General features: G+C 41.5%; 1 protein-coding gene across 1 annotated transcript in view; it reads right to left on the bottom strand.

Annotated features, from left to right (window-relative positions):
- Positions 1 to 14,291, bottom strand: part of CPE (carboxypeptidase E) — a 94,584-nt gene that overhangs the window by 21,908 nt on the left and 58,385 nt on the right. The window contains exons 3-6 of the mRNA XM_069744189.1: positions 12,788 to 12,955; positions 5,684 to 5,801; positions 2,610 to 2,792; positions 692 to 831 (exon numbers count right to left, since the gene is read on the bottom strand). Of these exons, the coding sequence (XP_069600290.1) occupies positions 692 to 831; positions 2,610 to 2,792; positions 5,684 to 5,801; positions 12,788 to 12,955 (609 nt within the window). The remainder of the gene's footprint in view (positions 1 to 691; positions 832 to 2,609; positions 2,793 to 5,683; positions 5,802 to 12,787; positions 12,956 to 14,291) is intronic.

The raw sequence follows: 14,291 nt of genomic DNA, 5'->3' as shown, positions 1-14,291 counted from the left end.
TAAAAACAGTTTTAAAAGTGACAAAGTTGTTGTGCAATGTGGTGCTTTGTTTATAATTTTTGTCAATTTTATGCCAATTTGAAGCAGCTTGCCAAAATGGTAGGAGCTGGGGAGGAACCATGGCGGGATAGGAAGACACTCCCACCTGTCAAGTTTGGCAAAAGTGACACCTATTTTTGCACAAGAAATGCTAGTCCAGGTCCTGAGTAGAATAAAATTTCTGGCAAGGTGAACACAAAGCCCAAGTCCACCATATTTTACCTTTATGACTTTACGCCTGTCAGCAGGTTTTTTCTATGTAATCTGAGAGCAGCAGGATGTAGGGTTTGAGACACTGATTTCAGTGATGTGTCACTTATTAGTCTGTGCTGTTGTTTCAACACAATAAGTATTTTATCAGCAGGAGATTCACTCCTAGCGTCAGTCCTGGTCGACCAATGCACCCAGCACTGACTAGAAGTTTTCTGTCAATAGGCACTGTGTACAGAAAGCTGTGACTAGCGGGTAAGGGTGGGGTTAACTTTCTGAGCTCTGCTACATCTAAAAACTCTGGACTGGGTCAAACTGCTGCACCTAGTAAACTAAGTGATACATAACTGGAATCAGGGTCTCTTTCTCTATACTATGCTGCTCATAGATGGTCACAAATTCCCTTTAAAGCTGTAGTTCATATGAAAACCTTATATCATACCTGCTTGACATAATTCACCAGTGAGTCCTTGTTTTCTTCCCAGTAATTCTTCAGTAATTCCTCTGGTGGAAACTTGTCACAGCTCAGCTCCACAGTTATCTCAAAACAATTACTGCTCAGGTAATTAAAGTCTTGCATACCTAGAGTCATAAAGGGTTAACAGCGGGTATGAAAACGAACCCAGCATGTAGCGTAAAAACGCAAGGTTAACGCAACTTTGTAATATATCTTATCACATAAATCTGCTTCTTTCTCTGCCAGAATTGATCAGTCATTATCAAAATTCTCATTTCTTAGGCGCTACTGATAAGATTCTATGTAGGCGGAAGGAGGAGGTGGGAGGAGCTCTGTCTCTGGCTCCTCCTCCTCCAACCTACATAGAATCTTATCAGTAGCGCCTGCCATCTCCTGTCTCAGTAATGGGAAAGGCTGCCTGCACTGAATACAGATTTTACCTCAGAATTGAGAATTTTGATAATGATTGATCAATTCTGACAGAGAAAGAAGTAAATCTCTCCAAAAAGATATATTACAAATGTGCTTATTACCATGTGTATTGTTGATTTATGAAATCATAATTAAAATGACGGTTACTCTTTAAAGGTTATGATCATTATTTGGGAAAAAATGTGTATAAAATAATTTAGTGATCTAGTTGGGGTCTATGGTATTTTTTTATATTTTTTAGTTTACATTGTTTTTACTTTTACCCTTCACACTGATTGAAGGGTTTTCCCTCTTTCAACAATTTTTTTTACGAATTCATTGTGTGCATGTTAGAAATAATAAAATCAGTTGGTACTCACTCTCTCCCACTCCAGCACTGAACCTCTGTCGCTACTCTGGTGATTGTGTACAGGCGGCAGTGTCAACATCAGGTGAATGGTTGACAGCACGAGCCGCTGAGGACAGTTGATGTGATGCCACCGCTGCAGCCTGTACACAATCGATGGAGCAGAGGTGAACATGCAGTGCTGGATCCTGCGAGGGTGAGAAGCAGCTAATGTTATTATTTCTTGCATGGCCATTACGAATTAGTAAAAAGCTGAGAAGAGAAAATGTGTAATCAGTGTGAAGGTTAAAAATAAGGAATGTCCAATATAATAATCCATTTATTATAAAATATAAATTAAATATAAATTAAAATAAATGAAACAAATTGAGAGACCCAAAAGATCACTAATTTGGGTTTATATACATGTCTTTCTAAATAACAATCCCAGTTTGTGGTAGAGGAGTTCTTGGACAATAAACTTGTTGCATGGTCCTCTCCTGGGATCCTCAGTATTCAGCTTTTATAAATTCGAAAACCTGGTGGGTGTTTCATTTCCAAGCAGTGCCTCCACAGGAGAAAAAAGGCATTACACAGCGCCTCTTCAAATCCATAGGTGGTCTATGTAAAGTAGAAGAGGACAGGACCACCGGAGCGAGAGACGCTCTTTGGATCTGAACTCCACTTCTGGGAAAGAGAAGAGGATCCTGAACAGAGGACCTGCTCTATTAACTTCTGCAATACAGTATATAACAATAGCAGATACATTACTTTATGGTAAAATTAGTCCAATTCTTGTACATAGGGGAATGCACATTCAGCATTTTTTTATTAATTGCTCAGTTTAATAATTGCCTACTTTATAATGTAGCAGAGAATCAGTGGGGAATTCAGATATTCCACCATTTTTCTACAACTCCATAAAATATATTCTGCATGGAAGCTCCAAGAAACATTGATTTCCCTGCAGATTTTCATCTATATTGCTTCAACTAATAAAGTGGACATTTCCAATAACTGAAGTTTATAAGAAAACTCTGGTACACGAGGCTGACTAATAAACAAATATACATTTACTTACACTGTAAGAGAAACATTCATTTGTGAATTCAATTAGTTTCTATGTTGGCCATGGGTTACGCTTACCTCCAGGGACACTGTACCAGGCAGCACCATTAGTGGTTCCATCAACAAAGCTGCTTTCATCATCATTCTTGCGGCATGGTGTCCTGTTTGCGTCAGACATGGCTGGGTTGAGTGACGAATATGACCGGGCCAAACTCTGAAATATGCTGTCATCAGGGCAAGCACTGTATTCATGAGCACTGCCTGCAGAATTCAAGGAATGCAATAACTTATTACATAATTTAAAGAAAAAAAAGGTGTTTGCAAATTCATTACAATTCCATCCTTGTTTTGTCACTGCTGTCTAGTTATATGGACCTTGCACATTAAGGCTGGGCTACTTTGACTACATTAACAGGTCATGAGGGCAAAGATCACAGCATGGCAGCACAGTGCAAGTGAATTGGGCAGCACTACCACCCACAAGGAACCACAACAAGCAAGTCACAACAAGCAAGTCACACAAAAATCAAAATGATTCCGACTTTTTTGTGACTTGCTTATTACCTATGTCGCAGGTCAGAATGTGACCTCATTCACACTCAATATCTTGCAATGTATTAGCGGCTTACAGCGATCTTTGACAGTGCAACTTATGTCGCAGTCAAAATCCGTGTGTAGCCGCAACCTTACACAAAATGAAATCTACAGTGTGGTTCAGATGAGCGGGGTCCACCAAGGACATCATCTCCAAGGAGTTCTTTCCGTGTTTGTGTTGCTTTCTTTTGGTTTCCTCCTGAACAGCAAAAACATACAGATAGGGAATTTAGATTGTGAGCCCCAATGGGGACAGTGATGATGTCTGTAAAGAGCTGCGGTATGTGATGACGCTAGATAAGAGAGCAAAATAATAATTTCCTAGACCAGATGCTGGTGTTATTATCTCAGCTGAGAGCAGGACAAACTATGAACTGGTTTTCTGCCTGTGGATGTAAGTTAGGCGTTATTCGTATCAGTTGGCAAAACTCATTGTTTTTCCTCACTTAGATCTGAGCTAGAGCTAGATCTGTTTTTCATCAGTCTTTAGTCCGTGTCCCCGTTTTTGAACCCGTGAGTTATACAAAAAAAAGGGAAGTTTTCCTAAATTCTTTTCTGGTGTGCGCACAGGTAAGGTGCTCTCCCCACTTCTTCCCTGCACGGTCATCTCTAGGAACCATGTGTACATGGCGATGATTAGGCAGGGAGGAAGTGGGGAGAGCACCTTATGGATGCGCACACCAGATGTCACTGGAGCGGAAGCCGCCGGTTACTGCGCAGAAGATCCCTGGAAATCATTAACATTAACAAAAAATATAACATTTCCCAACAACAAGACCACTAATATGAGGAATACAGGTAGGACTAGTGTAACATTTCTATTACCTGTATGCCTATATTAATAGGTCATATACATCCCGGGGGGTGACAGATTGCCTTTAATTGGAATTTTGGGGGTGACAAATCCCATTTAGAGGATAATAACATGTAATGAATGAAATTGTGAGGCAAAGAGAGAGAAACGTCTGTGTTGCATAATTTATGAGGGGAAGGATAATGGACTTGGGGTGTCTTATCGTTTTAAGCACCTGGAAGCTCTTAAGCTTTTTTGTACATTCATTTTCTTTCCCCTTTTTTATCTTTTTCTCCCCCCCCCCCATCAGGGTATTAATAGAAGGGAGGGCAGCTGGGAGGCAGAGGATTTTTCTTAGACTTTCCTTATTTATTATTATTTTTTCTAATGACTAATAAAGCATTTAAAAAATATATACTTTTCACCAAGTTTCTTAAAATCTCAGAAATCCCCTTTAAGCTTTATAAACATAAAACTGTTGAAAAAAAAATTTAATGACCCAATGAGAAACAGATCAATATTTGATTTATCTAAACTTGCAGACTTACAGCATAATTATGTTACTCAGCTTACGTGACTGTGTGCTCTTCTGCATTCCTAATGAACTGCGTAAGACCTAAGCAAATTCTTCAAGGGTCTGGACTTCTTGCAGTGCAGACACGCTGCCTCACTTCCATAGATGCCTGTATATACAGGGACTCTTATCGTGTGTTTCTCTTCCAGCACTTTAACGCTTACAGATGTTCCTGCCTTATTTTTAGGAGCATGTTGTGTTTGAAAAATGCCAGAGATTCGAAAAACACCAAAAATCACCTTTTGACCGATGTATCTGTAGATCTTCATGTAAGGACTAACAGCAAACAACTGGGAGATGGAAGAGTCCAACTGTGCTCTGTGGTAGGACGGCTTACGTCAAACAATTTCAAATTTTTTGCTGTCCTATCTGGACAGCTGCTTTCCATCTGCCTCAGTACCATATATACGGACTTCATAGAGCGGTTCTGTCTTTGGGAGGAACATCTTTGACCACCGCGAGCACCATTTACTAGGGCAATCGATGGAAAACAATATATTGTTGTGTGATCATGTCCCATAGCATTGGTGGGGGTCTGAGACTGAAAGTATTATTATGGGAAAACGAAGGGAAACTTTAAATGTTGCAAGTCACAATAACCCCTCACACAACACTTTTTTTCTTTAGAAAAGACCAGAAGTATGGGCATATGTGTTTACTTAAAGGGGTTGCACTTGTTGATAGGTTATGTTTTGGTAATTAAAGGGGTTTTTGACACCTAATTTGAGAGTAGCATAGTGTACAGACAGATAAACTGATTCCAACGATGAGTCGCTTGCTGGGCTGACCGCTGTAGTTTTCATAAAATCACAGTTTTATCAGCATGAGATTATCATGAAAGGACTAGTAAATCTGCTGTGAGGCAGTCCTCCACATTTATGAGCTATGTATACCCATTCCTTCACCATTGATTGACAGCTTTCTGCCTATGCACAGTGTACATAGGAATCTGCCAATCAGTGAAGTGGGTGGAGTCATACAGAGCTCAGCATTCAGAGTACTGCAGATCAGCATTAGATTCAACAGTGATTTTATCAAAACGGCAGTAAGCAGCCCAGTACGTGATACATTGCTAGAATTAAGGTCTGTGCCCTTACATAATGCTGTTCTTAGATAAGGTAGCAAAAACCTGGTGACAGAATCTCTTTAAGGAACATGTCTGAGCTGCAATGTATCTTATAAAAGACTTACCACTTCGGGTCTTGTCATATGGATAATTGGCAACAAGATCTCCTCCATGTAGATTGGCGGACAGCACAAATGGAATATCCATAATCCAATGAATTACTGCTTTGGTTTCAGGGGCAAGCTGCAAAATTCAGACTAAAGTTACCATGCAATATATTTCCACAAAAGTATCACGTGTATTACCTTCCACTACAGAACTATTGTTAGAATTGCAGTATTAGTAGAATGATGGCTTTTCCAAGATATCATAATTATTCCCCCATTAAGCCTTGCAACAATCCATGGATGTCAACATTTTCCCTCCTGCTGTGCACCCTGGTGCTACATACGGGCCGATGTACACTGCTTCACTATTCCCTGTGACCATCAGCAGGTCAGGTTAAAGGAACGGCGACTCATTGTGCCCTATCAACCTTCAGAACAATTACAGAGGGCAACCATGAGATTTCCCTGGCTGGATGCGTAGAAGAAACTCTGAAATCAGAACCTGAGAAGGTGGACGCAATTGTTGCCTGGTCCACTCCAGAAACCAAAGAACAGATTAGGTCATTCTTTGGTACTCGTTGGTTATCTCGCCAGGTAGAAACTGGTGGGATGGGCTTGGGAGATAATCTGTGAATCGGTCTCCCATGCCACATCTAATTGGAGAAGTCCTAAATGTGGTTATGAGTTATACAGATCAAAGTATCACTACCTGTCCCCCATTGGGTACAGGTAAGTGAAGCAGGTTATCTGATGGAGAGCAGACATGGAGTGTATATACAGAGTAATTAAGAGGTAGCTGTCAATGTTGGATAATTATTTGGGCTAGCAGATGTGTCCCTGTATGCCTACACTGGCACATAGGTGTTAAATGTAGGGTCATCAATGCTTTCATCTTGTGCAGCTGTTCTGTCTGTAGTACATAGACAGGACAAGGTAGAAAAATATTTTAAGGATTTTTTGTATTACTCTAGTTTTTCAGAATCTACGGCTATATCCATTATTGGGGAGTATATTCACATATGTGCGAAAACTAGCAAATGTGTTGGTAGCAAGTTAAAACACAGACACACCACAGTGACGGGACGTAGTGACCCTAAAGGTATATTGCAGATATTCCCAGTACTATTTCCCTATGGGTATTTACACGTTTGCACTTTATTTTTTCTATAGCATTATTGCTGTGTCCGCAGGATTAGTCATATCCTATGGTCTTACATACTGTTTGTCTAGCCCTTACACTGTGTAGGTTTTCTTTGGGACATTCAACTAATAGTGTAAAATTTTGAAGTGAGTGATTGATTTACTAATATTGTACTTTATGCTTAATTATTTTATTTACTCACATTGATGTTATTCACTCTGTTTTATATTTTTTTAAATTTCTTAATATTTATATACCTGTGATGCACAAAGAGGGAATATAATCTGTAAAGAATATATTGGGGTCACCATTTTATATCTGATTGAGATATATTTTTTTTTTACTTGTATACTTGTATCCCTGTCTTAATACGCGTACATAATTATCAATTATTTTTATTATGCCACTTCTACCTAATAAAGGCAATTTAAAATGATTTCCCGCATGTGATACACTCTTTGGCTGTTCAAGTCTTCGGTTGGTGTGGTTGGTCACCCACAGAAGTGCAATATGTCCCTGAATTATAGATATATCATATTCATGTGTGGTATGAATAGAATGCATGAAGGATGTTCGCAAAGATGACAGCCATATTTTTTCACAAGGAGGTTTCTGGGGGGAAATATAACCCACAGCAGAAATGAGGGCTAAGGGTACCGTCACACAGTGGCATTTTGATCGCTACGACGGCACGATTCGTGACGTTCGAGCGATATATCCGTGACGTTCCAGCGATCTCGCTGTGTCTGACACGCTCCTGCGATCAGGGACCCCGCTGAGAATCGTACGTCGTAGCAGATCGTTTGAAACTTTCTTTCGTCGTCTAGTGTCCCGCTGTGGCGGCATGATCGCATGGTGTAACAAAGGTGTGCACGATATTGTATACGATGTGCGCATAGTAACCAACGGCTTCTACATCGCACGTACGTCATGAAATTATCGCTCCAGCGTCGTACATTGCAAAGTGTGATAGCAGTCTACGACGCTGGAGCGATATTGTTACGATGCTGGAGCGTCACGGATCGTGCCGTCGTAGCGATCAAAATGCCACTGTGTGACGGTACCCTAAAACTGACTAAAGGCCCCTTCACATTAAGCGACGCTGCAGCGATACCGACAACGATCCGGATCGCTGCAGCGTCGCTGTTTGGTCGCTGGAGAGCTGTCACACAGACAGCTCTCCAGCGACCAACGATGCCGGTAACCAGGGTAAACATCGGGTTACTAAGCGCAGGGCCGCGCTTAGTAACCCGATGTTTACCCTGGTTACCAGCGTAAAAGTAAAAAAAAACAAACACTACATACTTACCTACCGCTGTCTGTCCCCGGCGCTGTGCTTCTCTGCACTCCTCCTGCTCTGGCTGTGAGCACAGCGGCCGTAAAGCAGAGCGGTGACGTCACCGCTCTGCTTTCCGGCTGACCGACGCTCACAGCCAGTACAGGAGGAGAGCAGAGCACAGCACTGGAGGACAGACAGCGTGAGGTAAGTATGTAGTGTTTTTTTTTTTTTTACTTTTACGCTGGTAACCAGGGTAAACATCGGGTTACTAAGCGCGGCCCTGCGCTTAGTTACCCGATGTTTACCCTGGTTACCAGTGAAGACATCGCTGGATTGGTGTCACACACGCCGATCCAGTGATGTCCACGGGAGATCCAGCGACGAAATAAAGTTCTGGACTTTGTTCAGCGACCAACGATCTCCCAGCAGGGGCCTGATCGTTGGTCGCTGTCACACATAACGATTTCCTTAACGATATCGTTGCTACGTCACAAAAAGCAACGATATCGTTATGTGTGAAGGTACCTTTAGAGTCTAATCTAATCAGCCATCCCCTTATCTTAGTTGAAGGAGAGCGGGGTCTGATGAGACCCTTCATATCTGATCTACTGAAAATAAGTCAGATTCAGAAGAACCATATGCATATGGTCGCTCTGTACCACAACCTTGTCAGTGTCACTTCCCAAGTCACACGATCCAACGGTGTAAGATTTCTTCATTTATCCTTTTGTTTATGTCATAATTTTTGTTATTTCACATTTTATAACCTTTTTCATGAACTGTACTTCTTTTTTTATATTAATAAGTTTGTTCTTCGTTCCTCCAACTTACCCATAATTTTGAGAAGACAAAATAGCTTTGTTGTGTTATGTTGTAGTCAGAGTGCAAGTAGTCAACCATTCAGCTTGGCAAAGTTGGGTATGCATGTGTACCGGTGTGCTGCCCAGTGCAGGGGGTCTCGCTGGTCTGGTAAAACTACATGCAGTGGCAGTGTAAAGTGTGGCGTGGTTGTGGGGACCGTCTGTGGGATGAACTTAGCACATTGTTGGCCTATTGTGATAGGTGAGTGGGAAGTGGAGTCCCCCTTCACAGTCGCATACGAAGAACGTGTGTCATGAGTGAGTAACACCTACCATTGTAGGAAGAATTTTGGAAACCACCACTAATCAGTTGTTGAAAAACTAGTGACCTTCGCTGATAATTTGCCCCTTATCAAATAATTTATTGCTAATAGTGATGAGAATAAGTGCTCGTTACACATGTTTGACTAGGAGGCTTGGGTATGCACTGAGTTTTGCGGTTCCTCGAGTGCCGTGTTTGAGTCCCCACGGCTACATGTTCTGTGCATGTTAGACACCCACAAACAGCCACGAGACATGCAGCATCGGGGACTCAAACATGTCATCTGAGCACCTGTGATACTCGGTGCATATCCGAGCACCTTAGGCAAACTCGAGTAATGAGCACTTGTATTTATCACTAATTACTAATAAAAATCACAATCTTACTCTAACGCATTTTGGAAAAGATATTTTTGTTTGTTAAAATCTTAACTGCTAAGGCATTACTGAGTGATGGATGTCACACGGTAACATAGGGGACTATTTGTGCTTTTGTAGCTCAAGCACCTATCAATGGATTGTAAAATCGAGAAGCTACAAACTGTTAAAAAATTAAAAATAAAAGTAAAGAACACATTGACTTGTGAACGAGGAGTTTTCAACACTTAATACAGTTATACAGTTTCATTCACCAGTTCAGTATATTAGTACAGCATATTTTGTATGAAGCTCAATATTCGCAGGTGAACTAAGAATTCTTTCTTGTGATACTTTATTTTGACATTTTGAAACACAAGTAGTATAATAATTAATCGCTAAAAGGGCTTACGTCCCATTAGAGAAATAGCTCCTCAATAACAGGCTAATAAAACTTAACTTTTAATAATTGAGGAGTATATTATAATTGAATATTTTCTGGGTCAAAATGTAAAAAGAATAACCCTCATTAGTTACCCTAGATTAGTTATTATAATCTATAAATATGCTAATACACATTATGTGCCTCATGGGAGACAACACTTCGGAATATTGTCCCTCGAATATTAAAGGGAACCTGTCACCTGAATTTGGCGGGACTGGTTTTGGGTCATATGGGCGGAGTTTTCGGGTGTTTGATTCACCCTTTCCTTACCCGCTGGCTGCATGCTGGCTGCAATATTGGATTGAAGTTCATTCTCTGTCCTCCATAGTACACGCCTGCACAAGGCAAGATTGCTTTGCGCAGGCGTGTACTATGGAGGACAGAGAATGAACTTCAATCCAATATTGCAGCCAGCATGCAGCCAGCGGGTAAGGAAAGGGTGAATCAAACACCCGAAAACTCCGCCCATATGACCCAAAACCAGTCCCGCCAAATTCAGGTGACAGAGTCCCTTTAAACCCTAACATAACAGAGGGTGTATTAAACCAAAGACATGCATTTTAACTGTCCCCTCCGGCATGTTTCACTGAACGAGTGGCATCATTCGGGGATCGGACAGCCAGTATGCTATGTTTCGCCATACCTTATAATTACTACATAAATAGAGCCTAACAGTTAAGTGTAGCCACCATAAGTGCTTATTTTTTTATAAAGTCTGATGATCAATATACAGTATGTACCTTAATGGCTACAGTGGCACATATATGGTGTACGATCCGGAATACTCTCCATGTATGCCTCCGACATACATTACAGACCAAAAGTTTGGACACACCTTCTCATTTAAAGATTTTTCTGTATTTTCATGACTATGAAAATTGTACATTCACACTGAAGGCATCAAAACTATGAATTACCACATGTGGAATTATATACTTAACAAAAAAGTGTGAAAGAACTGAAAATATGTCTTATATTCTAGGTTCTTCAAAGTAGCCACCTTTTGCTTTGATGACTGCTTTGCACACACTTGGCATTCTCTTGATGAGCTTCAAGAGGTAGTCACCGGAAGTGGTCTTCCAACAATCTTGAAGGAGTTCCCAGAGATGCTTAGCACTCGTTGGCCCTTTTGCCTTCACACTGCGGTCCAGCTCACCCCAAACCATCTCGATTGAGTTCAGTTCTGGTGTCTGTGGAGGCCAGGTTATCTGGAATAGCACCCCATCACTCTCCTTCTTGGTCAAATAGCCCTTACACAGCCTGGAGATGTTTGGGGTCATTGTCCTGTTGAAAAATAAATGATGGTCCAACTAAACGCAAACCGGATGGAATAGCATGCCGCTGCAAGATGCTGTGGTAGCCATGCTGGTTCAGTATGCCTTCAATTTTGAATAAATCCCCATCAGTGTCACCAGCAAAGCACCCCACACCATCACACCTCCTCCTCCAAGCTTCACAGCATGCCTCCATGCTTAACACTTGTTGTAGAGATGTGTCTGCTGCTAGAACTCTGTGTGGCATTGACCTGGTCTCTAATCTGAGCTGCTGTTAACCTGCGATTTCTGAGGCTGGTGACTCGGATAAACTTATCCTCAGAAGCAGAGGTGACTCGTGGTCTTCCTTTCCTGGGGCGGTCCTCATGTGAGTCAGTTTCTTTGTAGCGCTTGATGGTTTTTGCCACTGCACTTGGGGACACTTTCAAAGTTTTCCCAATTTTTCATACTGACTGACCTTCATTTCTTAAAGTAATGATGGCCACTCAATTTTCTTTACTTAACTGCTTTTTTCTTGCCATAATACAAATTCTAACAGTCTATTCAGCAGGACTATCAGCTGTGTATCCACCAGACTTCTGCACAACACAACTGATGGTTCCAACCCCATTTATAAGGCAAGAAATCCCACTTATTAAACCTGACAGGGCACACATGTGAAGTGAAAACCATTCCCGGTGACTACCTCTTGAAGCTCATCAAGAGAATGCCAAGAGTGTGCAAAGCAGTCATCAAAGCAAAAGGTGGCTACTTTGAAGAACCTAGAATATAAGACATATTTTCAGTTCTTTCACACTTTTTTGTTAAGTATATAAGTCCACATGTGTTAATTCATAGTTTTGATGCCTTCAGTGTGAATGTACAATTTTCATAGTCATGAAAATACAGAAAAATCTTTAAATGAGAAGGTGTGTCCAAGAGCCTTAAAGTGACCTGTCACTAGATTTCACAAACTTCTCACATTAATACTAGATCTTTTAGACTTGATGTGGGTAGGTTACTTAGGTTTGGAATGGCTGTATAACCCTTTTAGAAAGTGTTTACTTAATCTCCACCCACCATGCCTGACTGACAGCTCCTCAGTGTCCCTCCTCCCTGCTGCTGAGATCTCACAGTGTTTAGTACAAGCTGCAGCTGTCAGTCAGGAAGGGTGAAGGGTGGGGTGAAGACTGATCACTGACACTTAATCTTCATGAGATATTTTATTCTAGAGCTGAACTCATTAAATGCTCATCTTAATATCAGGACAGTACCGCCATTCTGACATGGATTTTCAGAGTAAATACACCAGTGTGATCATATATAAGGAATATATATGTATATAGATTAATGTATATGATGATAAATCCACTTATTACATCATAACTGGCTGCACTCTTGGAGTTTCACATTTGTTTTTCGTTTCAAGGATCTGTGCTGTATCTCGAGTAGTTTTATTACATAATCATTATAGCATTTGACAAAACACAGACTAAAACTAACTCACGGCACAAAATTATAGGTACCTTAGTGTTTTGGTCAACTGTCTTCTTCAGATTTTGCAGCAAGTGGTTGTTGTCTCCACCTTCTCGCTCATTAATGTAGACAATACGGTCCAGATCAGGAAAATTTCTGTTCAGGTCTATACCTTGTGCATTGCTGCGACCAACAAACCAGTCCTTTATATCTCCAGGCTTATACAAGAGAAAAAAATAGCACTAGGTGAAATTTCATAGAACTCTCACATTTGATTAAAAGCTACAGGAAATGTTAGTTTTGCATCTGATCTGATGAGCTAGTTGAAGCCGTCATCCACTAGGGGGTGCAAGGAGCCCTCAAATCAAAAACACCTCAGCAGAAAATCCTCTCTTACATGGATGAGTTGCACAAATTCGGAATTTAGTTTTATTAGCAAGATAAAAAAATTAAAGCAGTATAATAAAACATTAAAATAACAGTTTCGTACCGGAAAACAAGTGTCCGATGCCGAACCCTGAACACGGACTTCAAAACAAAAGTCCGTGTTACTGTTTGGGTTTACCTGCCATGGCTGTGATTGGCCAACGAATAACGTGAACTGGCTTATATATAATGTTGTGACGCCATTCTTCAGAGCCTGGTGCCCTAACAGTCGATTGTAGAGTGTCATAACAGCCTGGTGCAGAGCGCCCTAACAGCCTTGTGTAGAGTGCCTTAACAGCCTTTTGTAGAGTGTCCTAACAGCCTTGTGTAGCATGCTCTAACAGCCTTGTGTAGCATGCTCTAACAGCCTTGTGTGGCGTGCTCTAACAGCCTTGTGTAGCGTGCCCTAACAGGCTTGTGTAGCGTGCTCTAACAGCCTTGTGTAGCGTGCTCTAACAGCCTTGTGTAGCGTGCTCTAACAGCCTTGTGTGGCGTGCTCTAACAGCCTTGTGTAGCGTGCCCTAACAGGCTTTTGTAGTGTGCTCTAACAGCCTTGTGTAGCGTGCCCTAACAGCCTTGTGTAGCGTGCTCTAACAGCCTTGTGTAGCGTGCTCTAACAGCCTTTTGTAGCGTGCTCTAACAGCCTTGTGTTGAGTGCTCTAACAGCCTGGTATAGCATGCTCTAACAGCCTTGTATAGAGTGCCCTAACAGCCTTGTGTAGTGTGCTCTAACAGCCTGGTATAGCATGCTCTAATAGCCTTGTGTAGAGTGCCCTAACAGCCTTGTGTGGCATGCTCTAACAGCCTTGTGTAGCGTGCTCTAAAAGTCTTGTGTAAAGTGCCATAACAGCCTGGTGCAGCGTCCCATAACAGCCTTGTGTAGAGTGCTCTAACAGCATTTTGTATAGTGCCCTAACAGCCTTGTGTAGCGTGCTCTAACAGCCTTGTGTAGCATGCTCTAACAGCCTTCTGTAGAGTGCCCTAACAGCCTGGTACAGCATACCCCAACAGCCTTGTGTAGAGTGCATAAACAGCCTTGTGTTGCATGCTCTAACAGCCTGGTACAGCATGCTCTAAAAAGCCTTGTGTAGAGTGCCCTAACAGCCTTGTGTTGCATGCTCTAACAGC

Source organism: Ranitomeya imitator, chromosome 1, assembly GCF_032444005.1.
Source record: "Ranitomeya imitator isolate aRanImi1 chromosome 1, aRanImi1.pri, whole genome shotgun sequence".
NCBI lineage: Eukaryota > Metazoa > Chordata > Amphibia > Anura > Dendrobatidae > Ranitomeya > Ranitomeya imitator.
This window is presented reverse-complemented; position numbering and strand designations above follow the sequence as displayed.